At 37.9% G+C, this 18107-nt stretch overlaps 3 protein-coding genes across 6 annotated transcripts; 1 reads left to right on the plus strand and 2 right to left on the minus strand.

The window, feature by feature from the left end:
• Positions 1-1322: 1322 nt before the first annotated feature.
• On the minus strand, positions 1323-5636 carry LOC129099494 (calcium-independent phospholipase A2-gamma-like). Its single transcript, XM_054608748.1, has 9 exons — positions 5603-5636; positions 4197-4891; positions 3872-4024; positions 3626-3783; positions 3294-3388; positions 3003-3174; positions 2822-2879; positions 2391-2585; positions 1323-1781 (listed from the first exon to the last, which is right to left on the minus strand). The coding sequence occupies exons 1-9, from the start codon at positions 5634-5636 to the stop codon at positions 1323-1325; spliced, it is 2019 nt and encodes a 672-aa protein (XP_054464723.1).
• Positions 5637-10138: 4502 nt separating this feature from the next.
• Positions 10139-13352, minus strand: LOC129099706 (uncharacterized). 2 transcript variants are annotated; one of them, XM_054609051.1, is made up of 4 exons: positions 13278-13352; positions 12852-13012; positions 10831-11019; positions 10139-10702 (listed from the first exon to the last, which is right to left on the minus strand). In XM_054609051.1, the coding sequence occupies exons 2-4, from the start codon at positions 13008-13010 to the stop codon at positions 10508-10510; spliced, it is 543 nt and encodes a 180-aa protein (XP_054465026.1). In that variant the 5' UTR covers positions 13011-13012; positions 13278-13352; the 3' UTR covers positions 10139-10507. The 2 variants fall into 2 exon arrangements, with proteins under 2 accessions (XP_054465026.1, XP_054465027.1); XM_054609052.1 differs by having other exon boundaries at positions 13271-13289.
• Positions 12032-17763, plus strand: LOC129099704 (monocarboxylate transporter 2-like). Of its 3 annotated transcripts, none has more exons than XM_054609048.1 (5): positions 12032-12128; positions 14282-14512; positions 14713-14856; positions 15712-16575; positions 16685-17763. In XM_054609048.1, the coding sequence occupies exons 2-5, from the start codon at positions 14296-14298 to the stop codon at positions 16906-16908; spliced, it is 1449 nt and encodes a 482-aa protein (XP_054465023.1). In that variant the 5' UTR covers positions 12032-12128; positions 14282-14295; the 3' UTR covers positions 16909-17763. The 3 variants fall into 3 exon arrangements, with proteins under 3 accessions (XP_054465023.1, XP_054465022.1, XP_054465025.1); XM_054609047.1 differs by lacking the exon at positions 12032-12128 and adding an exon at positions 13045-13107; XM_054609050.1 differs by lacking the exon at positions 12032-12128 and adding an exon at positions 14083-14157.
• The last annotated feature ends 344 nt before the right edge of the window (positions 17764-18107 follow it).

An 18107-nucleotide genomic window follows, 5' to 3' on the forward strand; every position in this document is an offset into this window, starting at 1 on the left:
TGATTTTTTTATTGGGTTGGCAAAAAATGGTGCTGGTTTTATGTGTTCAGTACATGAACAAAACAAAAAAATACTTTAATGACAAGTACTAAAGTCTTCATGAATATTAATTTATTCAAAACTAATAGTCATACAATGCCCGATTGCACAATAACATACAACTTCGTCTGTGATGTCACATGAAATAATGATTAATAGCTTATATCACATTCAACAACAATGAGAAGTGCAACATTAATAGTAATAATCAGGGGATTATTATTATATATATAATATAATATATTATTATTATTTCACATTACACAAAGCAGTTTTCTTATAAAGTGCATGAAAGTGCCATAAGTGAGGTTTGTTGACAACATCATATTGATTCGGCTTACAGTAGCCTGCATGTATAACAGGAAGTGGAACAAACAGCAGAAATATCTTATGACATATTAATCTTGATAAACTTCATGAAGCTTAGCAGCAACTGTCTGGCTTCTTTGTTTCTCTTGAAGTGTTATTATACTGACTTGAAAAATAATTTGGTGATGTTCAACCTCTACGAATCCCATAAGTTGGCAAGGGGCCAAGTATTTTGATCACATCTGTGATCCCATGTAGACCCTTACCAATATAAAGTCCAACACATAATCGCTGTAGCACATAAAACAGAAGAAAATAAACTTATACCATTCGGGTCTCATTTATGTGTATGAAATGTGTAGACGCTGCGTAAAATTCTCACTAGCGGCTCTGTTATACTGTACTTTACTTTGAGCTAAATGCTAACCAGTGGCATGCTAACCTGCTAACAGTAACCTGCTTATGTTTGGGAGGTATAATATTCACCATCTTAGTTTAGTAATTAGCAAAATAACATGTGCTAATTAGCAGTAAACCTAAAATACAACAGAGGCTGATGGGAATGTCATTAGTTTTGAAACTAGTATTGACATGTTTTTAATTTGGACCTGATAATGGCATTCCATGAAAAGTTAAGGGGTCAACAAAGTAAATGCAATTTATTCAGAGGTGGACATGAATGTCTGCACCAAGTTTTAGGGCAATCCATTTCTCATCGTTTTGCTAATGGCAATCCCCAGGTGATCACTAAATTCAATGGGCTTCATCCTCTAGAGACCATGAATGTTTGTACAAAACTGAATGGCAATCAATCCAATAGTTGATAATATAAATCAAGTAGTTGGAGCAATACCTTTGAGGTCTCAACATCAAACCAAATTGCATCAATACATCAGGGTTGTTATTTTGTCCACTGGGTATCAGTGCGTACTGGAGTTACTTTTTTGTGTACACATACCTCATACTGTACCTACTCACACCCATCTCTGCTTCATCTCCCAGGCCCTCTCACTCATCCAGTCCTTAGTTTTGCTCGCAGCTGAGCGCTCCGGCCCGAGCACCAAACAGAGCCTTGCCAGTTTGGGACGGTTTCTCTCTAGGTAGTTCTGGGTGTCCCTCTGCAGCTGGTCCAGGGCCTTCGGCCGGCTCTCATCCAGGGACACCAGAGCGCTCAACATGGGGTTGAAGCGGAAATACACGTCTGGAGCCAGCAGTTCGTCCAAAAGGGTGTGGACCCCTTCAGTGTCAGTAGCACTGCTGATCAGGTTGCTGATTTTGGCCCGCAGGCTGGTGGAGGTGGCAGGTCCCCTCTTAGCATTGTCATAGCGACCAGTGCCAAGGGACAGCACACACTGGAAGGGCTGGTTGGGCCACAATAGACGGCTCTCATGGACAGCCAAGGCACAGGGATTGTTCAAGATAAGTCCTCCATCCTATGAAGACATATAGAAATCAATTTTAAAATGTACAGGACAAGTATTTTGTTCCTTTCTAACCTATACTCCATACAAAGCGAAAACACAGAGCCCTTTCAACATCCTGATTGAAGCTGGTGAAAGTTTGAAATAGATAATGGAACTCAACAGCTTTAGCAAAAACTGCAGATCTGTAATACTATAAGAAATTGATTTGGGGGTGGGGAGGGGGGCAGAAATATGTTTTAATGCCGAACAGGGAAAGGTCTTTTGTCATTTAAGTTGCATTAAAAAAGTGGCCTCTGTGTGCAACACAGGTCATAAAAATCTGTTTGGCCATATGCAGAGGACAACAATCCTGGCATCATTTTAGTAATTAGTGGCTATTTTAAAATAAGTATACCAATTAAAACATAATTGGGTTATTATTGGTAAACTTGTTTTTTATCTCTTACTCAAGAGGAAGGACTAAAGAAAAATGTATTGGTGCTAGAGAGGGCCTTGTTTTTTATGAAGTGACACAGAAGAACTCATTTACCAAATTTCCTATCCTTCTTTAGCAGCATCATTTTGAGTCTGTCAATGAAAACCGGAACTGAAAATGCAGAAACAATAGCAGTTTCCTACCTGGTGAATGTCACTTTGTAAGGGGAACTCCTGGAAGTACCCTGGGGCGGCTGATGATGCTCTCACTGCCTCCCACATCTGGCAAAGCGAGCCTCCTGCGTAGCGGCTGAGAGAGCCTGGTTTGTGGTTGTAGTTGCGGAAGACGAAGGCCTTTGGACTGGTACCCCAGTTTACCACAGTGCTGACTGCTGAGACCTGAGCAGACACCAACAATACCCTCTGTGAGATGTTTACAAAACCATGTGCAAACTACAATTTAAATGCTGAAAATAAGAGAATGTTGCTAATTATAATCTGTTACACAGTAGCGTGCTCTTTTTTAGAAGCTGTAACCTCATCAAAACTACATTATTTTATCATAGCTGTGAGCTTGATGGTGATTTGACCCACAAATCAGGGAATCAACCACCATGGCATTGCAGTATTCTTACCTTGGGACTCAACTCATCTCCAGCTGTTTTGATAAGTACTCTATTTCCCAGCTTTTCTCTTAACAGGATGAAAATAGAAAATTCCATCAGATCAGATTGTGTTGCTGTTTAATTTACATGTTGATGATATACCACATACAATGGAGTACATTTATATTGTTAGAATCCATTCTGTGAATACCGTAGTATTGTCTCCCAGGTCTCAGTGTTATAGTAAGAGTGACTCCAGCCCATCTTCACAGTGCCAACCAGCGGGTTCTGTCGAAACACTTCCGAGCCAAAGCGACGATACATGTCAGCACACTCCTCTAGAGAAAAATGGGCAAGACCCAGCATGAAGGCTAGAACGGCACCTTTAATAAACACATGCAGAGAAAGAAAGATAGAGTCAGACTCGGAAGCATCGACAGGTTGTTAGGCAACAATTATATTGTTAATATTAGCTAAGTAACTCGGTTCTGTTGTTTGTCACCTGTGCTCACTCCACAGATGTAGTCAAACAGCTGATGGATCTTCCTGCCTGTTTGAGCTTCCAGTAGCTTTAATACCTGCAAAGGCACCACACCTCTGGAAAAGGCAATGATAAAATATTGATATATTAAATGAAGAATAAACATATTAAGATGAGTTGATTCGAAGTCTAGATATCATTTTCTCTATCTTCTGACATTTTATAGACAAAACAACGAATAGATTGTTGGGATTTTTTTTTTAGATAAATGGATAAATTAATCAATAAATATTCATGCACACTGAATTTGCAAAGGGCAATCATTCATCAATAATACATTTTCTCACAGTTACCTTGTGCCGCCACCGTCAATTGAGAGCACCCTTATGCCACAACCTTTGACTGGATCCACATAGCCGATTAGAGCCAAGCTTTCTCTTAGGGCGTTCTGAAGTAGCTGGTTATCTCTGTAGGTCCGTCGCTTTCTCAACAATGTGACTGCAGTTCTCTCCTGGAAACAGAAGCTTCTTTGAGAATCCACTGAGGTCGAATCAATTTGTTAAACAGTTGTAAATGTTATTGTTTCACTTCCAACAGACCTGCCACATTACAGCTTTGCATGATGGGTAACAGATTAGGTGTTCATTTAGTGCCTCCGTGCAGGCAGTCAGAGCTTCTGAAGACGAAGCCTGTGACAGAGTGCCAATCAACCCCCGTGTCATTTCCTCTGCCTGCCTCCGACTCAATACCAGCTGAAAACACACAACCATATATTACTAACTAATATGTGCATAAAACTGTGCATGCATGTGGTCTAGCTTCTGTAACATTTTGAATAGCAACATTGTACAAGCCTAAAGAATGAGATGGGGCATAATGGGACAGCTCATGTTCTTGATCACTGAACATGTAACCTCAACTCACCTTTTTATTCAGCCTAGTCTCTGTTGAAGTCATGGCAGGCTTACTAGTCTGATTCAAGGGGCCCAGTTTCAGATAAGCACCGAGCAAGTCAGGGATAGCACTTGTGGGGTTGAAAAGGCAGTCCATAAAGGACACAGTCTTTAGTCTCTCAGAGGTAGCAGATCCAGGGCCCATCTTTGTTAAGAGATGTCCATCAGTGTCCTCATCCAATCCACTTTGACCCTTGAAATACTTATTGATGTGGCCAGCCGTTTGGAAATAGTTCTCTCCGAAGTTAGTGGTATCACAGCTGCTGTGGAAAAGGCTTCCTGTTTCATGGATGATAGGTCCGTTTTGCTTAGGTTGTGACATGACACCATGGGTTTGTGAGGTAGATTGTGCTGAAAAGTGTTTTTTGTAAGTGTTGCTCGTTTCTACAGGAAGCTGTTCTCTCCTATTCTGATCTTGATCAATTTCTTTGGTAACTTTGGCACCAAAGTATTTATTGATGTGTCTTCGAAAATGGAGGTAGCCCTCCTCCCAGTTGCTGGAGATATTGTTAGTTTCCAGTTTTGGCTGATCGGCACCTGATTTGACTTGAGACATTTCCGTTTCTGTAGAATTCATGATGTAAGTGTTTTGCATTTGTCTCCTCTTAAGCCTTCTGTTTTTCTCTCTTGTGGGTGACATAGTTTCCAAATTCTCCTGTATTTGAACTTTTGCAGGACCGCGAGAGAAGACTGAGTTAATGTGACCAGCGACGTAACTGTAGCTCTCTCCAAATGTTGTTGCCAAAGAGCTAATGTGAAATAGTTGCAGTCCAAAGTTGCCTTGTGTTGAAGCACTTATTCCTGAGCTGTTCTGTTTGTCTTTGCTTTTTAAGGTCTGCTTTGTGTCTTTGCCTGATATGTTTGGCTCTCTGGCTGCTGTATGACTTTGACTACGCCTCTGTGACCTTCCGAGACATTCTGGAGTTATGACAACAAGGCCGGCATTTTCAGCTAGAGAAACATCCTTTCTCTTAAAATAAATGTTAATGTGTCTGGACATTCTTTTAAATGATTGACCAAGACGTCCTCCCAGTGAACTGAAAAGGAAACCATTCTGAGCCTCCTCAATGATCCCAATTGGAGCGTCAGGTTTGAATGCTTTCCTATTGGTGGACGAGTAAAAACGCACCACCTGGTGATGGGTCAGTTCTTTGGTATAATCTCGGAGGAAGTGGTTAGAAGTAGAGCCTGCAGCACTGTGGTTTAAGTTGTTAAATATACCTTTTCTTGTAGATCTGGACAGATGAGTAGGTGATAGCAGGTAATATCTGTGGAGGTCCAGGCCTAGTGTTGCTTCAGTCAGCCGAGGGTACTTTCTGAGAAGGCTAATTAGGTACCTAATTTTGCAGTATGATCTCAATGTCTTGTTCACCGAACTTGAACACAAGTTGATGCTGAGGTAGCGACCCATGTTTGACCCGGAGTGGTGATCAGCAATCAAAGTTCAAATGTCACTCTTGAGCTTGCCTTGATTTAGGCCGTAGCAGCATTTTCAATAGGAATCTAGGGAAACAAAAGCAGTTCTGTGAGACTGTATTAGCACAGGGATTCTAAATGCTAACATCAGCATGCTAACAAGGTCAGAAGGACTGTGTAGTTTGTTGATGTTTATCAGTATAATAAATACCATGTTCAGAAGCTTAGTTTAGTGTGTAAGCATGTTAACATTCACTAATAATGTAAAAGAAAGTTAAGTTAAGGCTGATGGGAATGTTTTTTTTGGAGGTGTTTTGTCATAAAAGAAAGTATTGGACAATCTTAAATTTTGATTTGGTGCCAGATGAAAAATCAGAGTATCAAAGTTATTACAAGTCATGTTCAGGAAACATGAAAGCCTGTACCACATTTCATGGCAATCCATCCAGTAGTTGTAGATACATTTCAATTTAAAAAAAAGAATGCCATCCTGCTGGTGGCGCTAAGAGAAAAGTCAAGGGATCAACAAAGTCATTAGGATTCATCCTCTACAGAAAACTCTATGAAAATTAAATTAACTTCAATCCAATAATTTATCCAAAACATACAATATTAACAAATGAGTTACCTTGGAAAAGAAAAAGCACAAACTTCAGATGAAACAAGTGTCCAAGCCTCAATCAATATATATCCTGTTCAGAGAGGCACATTGTGAGCATTCATGGTGAGCTGATTGTGCACAAACATTATGATCCACAATAACCCTTGCACTTCCACCTTTTCAAGAAACCTCAGAGCAAATATTTCTGTCTACATGACCTGTAAATAACTCTTAATGCCGTCAACAGATCTGCTGTTTCTGCAACGCTAGATAGAAATTTGAGAACCCAGACAGCTTTACGAGCATTCTTCTACTATTCTACTATACTATGTAAAATAAAATGTATTCATGAACACTCTCTGTCGTGCCTTCACAAAGAGAAAGGCAAACAGCTTGACTTTGCAATAGCACAACATCTACAATGGTTGTTTCCGTCTTAAGAGGGGGAAGGTCATGAACCAAAGTAGCTTATAGCTACTGTAACCTTGACAGGAAATGTCAGATAGAAACATTCACTAAGGATTTACCTCATTCACAACACATAGTTCTTCTGTCTTCACAGGTCCTCTTCAACCAAGTCTCTGTGTTTTTGAAATCCAGTACACCACTTTTTACAAACTGTCAGAAGCACTATTTCTTCAGTGTTTTGATATTTAAATCAACCCTTTTCTCATGCAGTACTTAACTGTTATTGGTTGAGCTGGGCTGAGGGGCGGACAAGCATAAACCAATGCTCTGTAAGACCACACAGGCTTTAAGTCATGTGTTGACAGGGCTTACTGCCTGACTGGAAGCTAAAAATAGAGAGGGGGTGACAATTCAAGGGTCTCCTTGAGCTGAAGTTAGCTGCTTCTTATGCCACAGCATAACACAAACACACCTTCCCTTAGAAAACAAACAGGCTTCTTAGAAACTGTGCACAGGTCCCAACATGTGATACAAAACAAGTACACCTAATTAAATCTGTCATGCTTAATAAATAGAATTAATTGCAGTTATGTTTAAGATTACAGCCTAAAAAGTACAGTGAAACTATTTTGCTACATATACTGTAGGGTGTTTTATTCTCTAAGCTTTTTGACGTATCCAAGAAATAATTATCCAGTAATTGTCCAGCTGTAATCTAAGGCATTACCTGAAACACAGGTAATCACACAGAAATTACTTACAAAGGGTCATTCAAATGGCAAATATTATGCCAGTTTGGTCAGTTCTTTTGTTTTTTATTTTAGTTTCCTTGTATGTGAGAAACGCTTTAATTATTCTACCCATCATTTCTGCTTTTAGCTGTTAAAATGCATCTTCAAATGAACAGCCCAATCATAATATGGCAAATAATCATGACTGCCATACAACACAAATCATGAGGAACATTTAACTCAAAGATGATTATTTTAGACTTACAATGACATCTAGTGGCAGCTTCCTGTCAGTTTGCTTCTCTATCTGCTTTTGAATGAACCTAAATCTGCGATTTTCACAACACAAACAACTTTTTTCGACTATGACTTTTTTATGACTTTTTTCAACATGCTATACTATGACTTTTTTATGACTTTTTTCAGTACTATTACTTTTATTATTACTTTTTCAGCATAATATTAATAATAAATAAATAGTATACTATGTCTTTTTTGACATACTCAACATACTATGACTTTTATTATTACTTTTTCAGGCATAATATTAATAATTTTTAAATATTGTTTGACATGTCTTTTTTGACATATACTATGACTTTTTATGACTTTTTTCGACATGATATACAATAACCTTTTTCAGCAAACACTATGACTTTTTTTGTTTCGAAACACTATTTATGACTTTTTAATGCGTTTTTTCAACATACTGTACTATTACTTTTATTATTACTTTTTCAGGCATAATATTAATTATAAATAAATAGTCTTTTTTCGACATGCTATACTATGACTTTTTTAAACATACCATACTATATCACTTTTACAAAGCTCTATACCAGTACTTTTTAATATATTTTTTTGGTATACTATACTTTGAGTTTTTTTGACATACTTTATACTATGACTTTTTTCGCAAACCGTATTATGACTTTTTAATTACTTTTTTCGACACACAATATTTTGACTTTTTTATGACTTTTTTCGACATGCTATACTATAATTTTTTTTTACTTTTTTCCACATACTATACTATGATTTATTTTTATACATTTTTTCGACATACTATACAATGCCTTTTTTATGCCTTTTTTCGACATGCTATGCTATGGCTTTTTTATGACTTTTTTCGACATGATATACTATGACTTTTTTAAATCACTTTTTTCGACATACTTTAATATTACTTACTGGTGACTTTTTAAAGTATGTTGATAAAAATTCATAGTATACATGGCAAAAAAATCCATAAAAGAGTCATGCTATAGTTTGTTTGAAAAAAAATCATATTAAAGACATAATAAAGTATGTTAAAAAATCATTAAAAAAACTTAGTGTAATATGACAAAACAAATCCATAAAAAAGTCATAGTAAAAATGGCGAAAAAAACCTTCATAGTATGTAAAAAAAAACCCATAAAAGGTCATACAAAAGAATGCCAAAAGAAGATCATAAAAAAGTTCTCCTCAAGTACTTTTTTTTAACATATTATTTTATGACTTTTTATGCCTTTTTTCTCTCGACACACAAGACTTTTTAATGACTGTTTTAGGCATACTATTTTTATCACTTTTTTCAACATACTATAGTATGACATTCATATGAATTTTATAGACGTACTTTACTATGACATATTTTTTTTGATGCCCCTTTCAACATACAGTACCAGTCAAAAGTTTGGACACACCTTCCCATTCAATGGTTTTTCTTTCTTTATTTTTTTTTCTTTAATATTGAAGACATCCAAACTATGAAGGAACACATATGGAATTATGTGGTAAACAAACAAATGCTCAACAAACCAGAATATGTTTTATATTTTAGATTCTTCAAAGTAGTTGAATGAGAAGGTGTGTCCAAACTTTAGACTGGTACTGTACTATACTATGCTTTTATTTTTCACTTTTATAGTAATACAAAAGCACATTGTCACTCTTAACGGAAAGCTTGCACTTTCAGGGTGAGATGATTAAGTGGCGGAAGCTCTTGAACCAAAGTGACATATAGCTACTCCAACCATGACAGGAAATGTCAGATAAAAACATATATTGAAGATTTACGCAAAACACAACGGCTACAGTAGTTCTTCTGTCTTTCAGTGCTTTGATATTTAAATCAACCCTTCTCCTATGCAATACTTAACTGTTATTGGTTGAGCTGGGCTGAGGGGCGGACAAGCATAAACCAATGCTCTGTAAGAACAAGAAAGGCATGTAATGACAATGCTTACTGCCAGACTGGAAGCTAAATTTAGAGAGGGGGTGACAACTGTGTCTCAGTGAGCCCAAGTTAGATGCTTACGTCAAAGCACATCACAACAGAAACACACCTTCCACCAAAACAAACAGGCTTCTTAGAAACTGTGCACAGGTCACAACATGTGATACAAAACAATTAGGTCTAATTAGAACTGTTGTGCTTAATAGATATAATAAATGCAGTAATGCTTCAGATTACAGCCTACAAATTACAGTGTAACTATTATTAATTTGTTTACCAGTATAGACTAAGTAATACAATGTAAAAACAGGTCCTTTCACAACAGCTACATCATGAAAAAAGCATTTGGTAATAACCTTTAATTGAATCTGTGACTAACACTGTACAGTTAAAAGGTTGTGAACAAAGTCACAACGGAACATTAATAGTATTATCAGAGTAATAAATAATGAGAATAATTGATTACAGGACTCCAGAAAGAAACTCCAGAAGACGGTGTTATTTAATATATTGTTTTTTTATATGATTTTACATAAAATATCCATTTTTGATATCCTTGCCATTTCCAGTAGACTGGAAGACCTCAACATCTGTATTACTGTCAATTTATTTTTTGGTAACTTTTAGTTAGTCTTCACTTTAACTTAAGTATGTTTAATCAAACTTACGGTCCCACAAGTAAAGAAATTCTGCATCAAATGATTGCTTCGAAATATACACATTTAATAAGGCTACTAATATTTCCCTTCAGTTAAGAACAACCTTTAAACCTTTCCAAAGAGGTTCATAATAAATCGAGTGTTAACAGGACAAACCATGTGGTCTTTTTCCAGTTCTTCTTCATGTTTAATTAACTTAAACATATTACACAATTCAACATAATTTATTTTTTCTGTGTTTACAAATCAATTTGTTTTCTTTTCACAGCGTCCTTTGGTGCATTCTTCCCCACGCCCGGTCCACTTTAAGCGATTCCTGGCAAAGACAGCATAGGACTTGTCCATGAAGGGTCTCACAGGGGACCACATCATGAGGGAACCCAGCCAGCCAAGGCCAACTGCACTGTACATGACTGCAAAAGCTGGTATCCCACGATGAACCTGCCAATAAACCTGACGTTAGACGGACAGCATAAGACACATAGGCTACTTGGCAAAAAACTTCCAAAATGTCAACCTGACACACATAATATTATAGTCCTAATAAAGCCGGAGGAATGTTAGTTAACCTTGTCTTTCTCATCGATCACATGCATTTCCTCCATGGCCATCTCGTAGCTGACATCCTTGTGTTTCTCTCCATCGTAGCCTGGCAGGGAAATATCAACAAAATCGACTTTCCCAGGCCGGTTTCTCTGCAGAAACTGGAGGAACTTGATCTCCGTCACACATATGGGACAAAGTCCATCATACAGCACCTGAAACAGAGCAGGAAATGGACTCTTTAGTAACTTGCAACGTGAATGTGCGATACTGAGTGTTTGAAGCAGGTTTGTTTTCTCATAACTATTTTTCTAGACTACCAATGCTCTGTGGGGGACAATAAATAATACTGTGTTGATAAAGACCTTATATTAGAGATTAACCATATCTTATTTTATCTTGTATTACACTAATCAAACGCATTTTTATGAATTAAAAAAAAAAATCTAGAAAAATGTATGACTAAAAAATGTGAGTAAATGAAAAGTACACCCCATTATATTAATAAGGAGTTGCCTGCAACAGTATGATTGATTCATTAGTAACAATACTAGAAAGACAACTGCAAATAATGACCATATCCACCAGGAAAACTTGGATTACAAATGTTAAGGATAACAATAAGTTGGTTGCACAACCAACTCTGCTCCCAGCAGACCACATGACCACATGACAATAATAACATGACAATAAAAACCTGTGCAATACATTACACATTACACTGTGCAATAATAGTTAAAAAAGTTAAAAATAGTTAAAATAGTTGTTGTTTTTTTCTCTGTCTGTAAATATAATATTTCAGTTATTGTTGTTTTTTCTACTGTTTTTTTTTTTATTGCTTATTTATAATACTTGTTTTATTTATAATACTTGTTTTACTATTTTTTTATTTTTAGCTTGTCTTCTCTAAAGGATTATCTTATCTTATCTTATCTAATAAAAACCAACGTCAAGTTAAAATTATAACTCATTCTGTCAAAAAAATCTGACATGAAAACATAAATTAAGTGGAAATTCACTCAGATGATAATTTAAAGCATAATTTGGATTCAGTCTCTTAAATTGCATATCCCAAGCATTATTGCCATATTGAATACCTTCACATACTTTCCGCCTAAGGTCTGTCACCTGACATTTAAAGCCAGGTTGAGGGTCTCTGACGACCCCTGACGTAGCCCGCATGATATTTCCAGTCTCAACTTCTGCAGCCGAGCTGAAGTTACCGTTACACTGTCACGGGACGGTCCACGCACTGCCCGGTCACCACGCACACCGCCGCCGGTCAAGATCTGAGATTTCAAGGTGACACGCTTCAGACACTGAGGTGAAGTTTGTTTTAAAAAAAAGTTCAGTTAAATGGCTAAACGTGTTGTTTGTCCTCTGGCCTGCACTGTTGGCCATTACTCGACCTCGGTCCAGCTCCGAGGTAGCTGCTAACTTTTCTGAAAATGAGAAACTTATGACAAAATACAAGTAAGACTGAACTTGACTGAACTTAAGCAGACAGACGTACCACTCCGTCGGCATTTTGCTGTAACAAAAATGCCAATACTCATACTTAGAATCCATATGTTCTACTATCATAAGGGCAGAGTGGTGGTCTTTCTTTAGCAAGCATCTTTGATGAACACCAACTTGGCAGGGCACGTTTACTATTCGGTTTACTGTTACATGTTTGACTAACTTATGTTAATTTGCTCTGCCACAGTGCTGATTATTAACTCAATACCATGCCTACAAGCAAACAATCATGTTGCGGGTTACAGAGGAAATATACCCCAAAAAGCGCATTTAGACACACACTTTCTTGACTGCAAGAAAGTGCAGATCATTGGAAAGAGGAAATACAAAACCCCATAATAGAAACATGTCTGGCTGAAGCCATTGTAAACAGATCGGTGTAGGGTGCACTTTGATATCTTGCACATTAATAATTCACCCGCCACGGTAACATTAAAATGAACTATGAAGACGTGTGTTTGTAATAGTGGGCTCCATCACACAGCATGTGGGAGCGTCCCGTGTGTGTGGACACAGATGCGTTTACCTTGACCCCTGCAGACTGAGAGCTGCAGGTCCGGTGTTGATGATGTGTGCAGCGGGCTGGCGTCGCTCTAATAGCCGCTGTGGAGCTGGACGTCGACGTTAAACAGCTGGGCAATCTGGTCAAACCCGGAACCAAGCGTGCTCTCATTTGGGATAACATCTCTGCAGATCAAAGAGTCAACTAACCAGCTGCACAGATGTTCACTGCAGCAAGCACAAGCTACTGTACAGCCAACAATGCATGTGTTACACAAGCTGTTGAGTAACACACACACACACACACACACACACACACACACACACACACACACAGAGGTCACTGTAGTTCAAAGCAAACGCTCGAAACGTTTAAAAGTATCTCTTGCGTCGTCGACTATTTCCTTAAAGAAAGTTACATTCATTAAAAAAAAACCAAAAAACCTGATACAATGTATTTGTAGCAGCAGCTGACTGGGAGCGCGTCACCAAAGGGGGCGTGGTCGTCGAGTAGCTCCAGCGTAGTGATATTCTTCAGTGAGGTACCACTCTGCTGGTTTTTTAAAAACCCATTTCTCATAGGGGAAATCTTTTATTGGTTTTTGGAAATAGATGAGATAGATCTGTAAGTTGAATGGTTTAGTGTTATTTGAGCATCTACTCATTTAATAAATGTGTACAGTACCAGTCAAAAGTTTGGACACCTTCTCATTCAATGGTTTTTCTTTATTTTAATTTTTTTCTACACTGTAGATTAATATTGAAGACATCCAAACTATGAAGGAACACATATGGAGTTATGTGGTAAACAAACAAACCAGAATATGTTTTATATTTTAGATTCTTCAAAGAAGTTGAATGAGAAGGTGTGTCCAAACTTTTGACTGGTACTGTATGTGTTGTATTAGTGCTTTTCATAATTATTTCTGTATAGCTGAAACAATTGGGGTTTTCTGGTTATATTCTCAGCTAAACATAGGTATCAACTGTAATGTCTAATTCAATTTGAACACCTCATCATTTTAATTAAGATTAAAGACAGCCTCTTTTGTTAGTATTCAACAACCACAAGTCCCACAAGGGGTTTGATGGAATGTCTGTGGCTGAGATGCAAGGCACTTGCATGGTTTTTGTTGAGTGCTATCAAAATAAATGTTGTGTCCAGGAGGGTTTGTTGCTTTTTTGTACATGGTCCCTTGTGTTTGGCATGCAAGCAGATGTGATGAGATCAAAGGCCTTAGAGCAGCTTCTTCCTGTTGAGAGGCAGCCACAGCCTCTTATAACAACAGGGTTTATAGCTTGACCATTACTGTTTCAAGGATTGTGCAGAGGTGAGCTCTTAGGATATATAGAATGTGTGTTTTAAGGTCCGCAGCATGTAAACATTACCACAGCTTTGAAAATGAGCAGTTGTTTTAACTCTGCTTACTTCTTTTTACTGTTCTTACTATCAAGCCGTTGGATCAAAGATGCCCCCTGCAGCAGCAACCAAACTGGGCCACACACCGCCAGATGGAGGCTGGGGCTGGGCTGTTGTCTTTGGCGCTTTCATCTCCATAGGATTCTCCTATGCCTTTCCAAAGTCCCTCACCATCTACTTTAAGGAGATTCAGGAATATTTTTCGGTCTCCTACAGCGAGATTGCCTGGCTGTCCTCAGTCATGCTCGCTTCTATGTATGCAGGAGGTCAGTGGCAATCATACCTTTTATAAATTTCACAAAGGCATTTTAAAATTATGTTTTTTTCTTGTTTACCATCAACATTTTGGATGAGCACAGTTATTCTTTCATACATTTGTTGTCCTTTATTTAACCAAAAAAAAGTGCTATTAACCTTCAGTGAAAGAAAGTTCCAAGAAAATAAGAATTTTCTCTTCTCTGTACAGGACCTGTGAGCAGCATACTAGTCAACCGCTATGGCAGCAGACCTGTGGTCATGGTCGGTGGGCTCATGGTTAGCGCTGGCATGGTGCTTGCTTCTTTTGGCAGGACTATCATGCATCTGTATTTTTGCGTTGGAGTTATTGGTGGTAAATTATATTTTTGTTTTTTCAATGCTTATCATATTAAAGGAGTAAGAGTTCATTTATATTTTGAGGAATTTAACTACAAAGTTTGCTGCTGTGCTTAGTTATGTTTGCTTTATTTTGCTTATGACCAGCTGAGGATGCAGGAGTTTTTGATCATCAGAGTTAGTCCACTAGTGACGTTTGTGCCTCTGTGGAGGGTTAACTTCCGCCTTCTGTGCAATTTGTAAATATTTTGCTTTTAGAACAATACGCAGACCTGTGTTGGAGACCTTATTTTTTTTTTTCTAAATGTCTTACTGATCAGATTATTTAGAAAATCCCCACATGCTTGCATGCACGCCAGAACACATGATCATACTAATACCACAGAGTAAACAAAGACTTTAAACTTAAATCTCGTCTAGACGCTCCACCTACTGTGGCACAGAAAAGAACAGTACATGGGTAGAGTGCCTGATTTTAGATGTATTTGACCCCTGTGGACATTCAATTTAACATGTCAAAAAGATTAAAATAAAAATTCATTACTGATTAGTCTGCAGATTACTTTTTTGATTTGTTGATTCATCAATTAATTGTTTTGTATTTTTTCATTTTTATTTTAAATCATTTTTAAATGTTATCATTTTTATGGTGAAGTTTTCCAAGATTGTATTTAAAAACAAAATTTGAATAAATCCCTGGACAACATATTTCAACACTGATGTTATGTGTCCACATGCCTCAATGTGTCTCTATCTGTCTTTAAATTACTTTTTTTTTTTTAATGAGACATCAGCATTACAAGTTATAGTCATATAAACACATATTGTATTATTTATGGTAAATTACTGAAGCATTTTATTGTTTCAACAGGTTTTGGACTCGCCTTCAACCTACAGCCGGCCCTTACTATCATAGGTACCTACTTCCAGGTGAAAAGGCCTTTGGCGAACGGGCTCGCCATGACAGGAAGTCCAGTTATTCTATTCACTCTGGCTCCTCTCAACCAGTTTCTGTTTGATTCTTTTGGCTGGAGAGGGAGCTTCCTCATCCTGGGATCCATTGTTTTGAACTGCTGTGTGGCTGGCGCTTTGATGAGACCAGTCAATAAAAATATCCAACCAAAACCAAAGACTGACCCACCAGAGCGTAATGGGGCAGCCGCTGAGGAAGCGGCTACTTCAGACACCAGTGAGCAGTCTGCTGACCTCCTGACTGGAGAAAAACAAGAGGAGAGCAAGAGTCAGGGCTGTGTGCAGAAATTCATAGATCTCTCACTTTTCAAACACCGGGGCTTCCTCATTTATCTCGTCGGTAATGTGGTCATGTTTTTTGGGTTTTTCGCGCCAGTTGTCTTTATGGCTCCGTATGCAAAACATCAAGGGGTTGATGAATATTCAGCAGCTTTCTTGCTTTCCATTTTTGCTCTGGTGGACATGTTTGTCAGACCAGCAACTGGCTTCATTGGCAACACCAAGTGGATACGGCCACGGATCCAATACTTTTTCAGTTTTGCAGTTGCATTCAATGGTGTGTGCCACATTTTATGCCCACTGTTACCTGGATATGCGGGTCTGGTTGGGTACGCTGTCATCTTTGGTGTGGCGTTTGGGATGGTTTGTGCACTGCTTTTTGAAGTTCTGATGGACCTTGTTGGAGCTCATCGCTTCTCAAGTGCAGTTGGGCTTGTCACCATTGTCGAGTGTGGACCAGTGCTTCTTGGACCTCCAATGTCAGGTTTGTGTACTTATGAGACAAAGATGTATTTTTTCTGATTCTAAGTGCATATACAAAATGTGAGAATTTATTAAATTGTGACCAAGGAATTTTGCATCTTCTCTTTCAGGAGCTCTGGTTGATATTTTCGGGGACTACAAATACATGTACTATGCGTGCGGAGTGATGATGCTGGTGCCTGGCATATATTTCTTCATCATGCATTACTTCAACTACAAGAAACTGGACGAGGAGCAGCGGCAGAGCGTGGCTGTGGAGATGAGGACTTGTGAAGAGGCAGTACAACTTAAAATGAGCCAGGACGGTAACATAGCACATGAAACAGATGGATGAACGCGCTGAGTATGATTTTATTTGAATGGATGTGGACAGATGACACTGCACAGGCTTTGATTAAATTAAATTAAATTAAATTAAATTTGTTTGTATAGCCCAAAATTCCAAATTCGCCTCAGAGGGCTTTACAATCCATGCAGCCTACAACATCTTCTGTCCTAGGACCCTCGCATTGGAACAGGAAACCCCCTCCCAACTAAAAAAACTTAAACGAGTAAAAACAAAACCTGAGGGGGAGTAACAGAAGAGGGGCCCTCTCCAATGACGCCAGAAGTGCAGTAGATGTCGTGTAAAGAATAAACTATATAACATAATTACAACACAGTCAATGCATATGATAAAAATGATTCATATAATGAGTGTAGTAAGCAGAATAATAATGGAAAAACAATGACTAATAATAATAATACAGTAGGCCATTGATAACTAGATATATATTTTGTATATTTTTGAATTTGGATGACTCCTTGGACCTGTTCATCATTAGGTATATTAATGCTTATTTTATTCTATTAATAAATTGCAAATTTCCCCGCTGAGGGACTAATAAAGGATTATCTTATTTTATCTTATCTTAAATCATGTGTCAACTGTAACTATAATGGCTTTCTTTCATAAATCATCCAGAAATGCTGCAGTTTCTAATGCATTTATCATAATGATTCCATCATTTAATATGGGCCCTCTTTGTTTTTGTAGTGGCTGTATAAAAAGTAATTTACCTGATTAAATAAAATAACTAGTAAAATCCCAAAGACACAGAGCCATTCTACTCCTGTGTACTGCCATCTTCTTACCACTAGATGGCACTGGACTCTACCATGCGAGACCTCAAGGTGCAACACATCTCTTCTAATAAACTGCAATTAAACTACAGGCATCTTTGTTGGTGGTTCTTTACAGCATTGCTTTACAAAGTCTGGGTTGTGACCCTCCGAAGGGCTGGCAGATATTATGAATGCGTTGCCAAGGGCGAAACAATTAAAACATGAGAAAATTAAAGGTCGGTCCACGTAATACATCTTACAGTACCTCTCCTGATATCCCCCTCCTGCTGCCAAAAGTTTAACTCCCACTCTTAAAGAAAAATTCTTTATTCACTCTTCAAGTTTTAGTCTACAGTAAAACACATTTTCTTATTTTTACTTTCTTATTACAGCCTCTTCATGCCACATATTGAGCACCAGCAGTACATA

Source organism: Anoplopoma fimbria, chromosome 12 (genome assembly GCF_027596085.1).
Source record: "Anoplopoma fimbria isolate UVic2021 breed Golden Eagle Sablefish chromosome 12, Afim_UVic_2022, whole genome shotgun sequence".
NCBI classification, from domain to species: Eukaryota; Metazoa; Chordata; class Actinopteri; order Perciformes; family Anoplopomatidae; genus Anoplopoma; species Anoplopoma fimbria.

Coding starts and splice junctions, on each gene's coding strand:
- LOC129099494 (XM_054608748.1), bottom strand. CDS start 5,636: ATGGGTCGCTACCTCAGCATCAACTTGTGTTCAA. Junction 3,784..3,871: donor GCAAAGCTGTAATGTGGCAG/GTCTGTTGGAAG, acceptor TTCTGTTTCCAG/GAGAGAACTGCAGTCACATT. Junction 1,782..2,390: donor TACAAAGTGACATTCACCAG/GTAGGAAACTGC, acceptor ATGTCTTCATAG/GATGGAGGACTTATCTTGAA.
- LOC129099706 (XM_054609051.1), bottom strand. CDS start 13,010: ATGTTATCCCAAATGAGAGCACGCTTGGTTCCGGGTTTGACCAGATTG. Junction 11,020..12,851: donor CTCAGTCTGCAGGGGTCAAG/GTAAACGCATCT, acceptor GCTCTGTTTCAG/GTGCTGTATGATGGACTTTG. Junction 10,703..10,830: donor TGATCGATGAGAAAGACAAG/GTTAACTAACAT, acceptor GTTTATTGGCAG/GTTCATCGTGGGATACCAGC.
- LOC129099704 (XM_054609047.1), top strand. Junction 14,857..15,711: donor TTGCGTTGGAGTTATTGGTG/GTAAATTATATT, acceptor TTGTTTCAACAG/GTTTTGGACTCGCCTTCAAC. Junction 16,576..16,684: donor TCTTGGACCTCCAATGTCAG/GTTTGTGTACTT, acceptor CTTCTCTTTCAG/GAGCTCTGGTTGATATTTTC.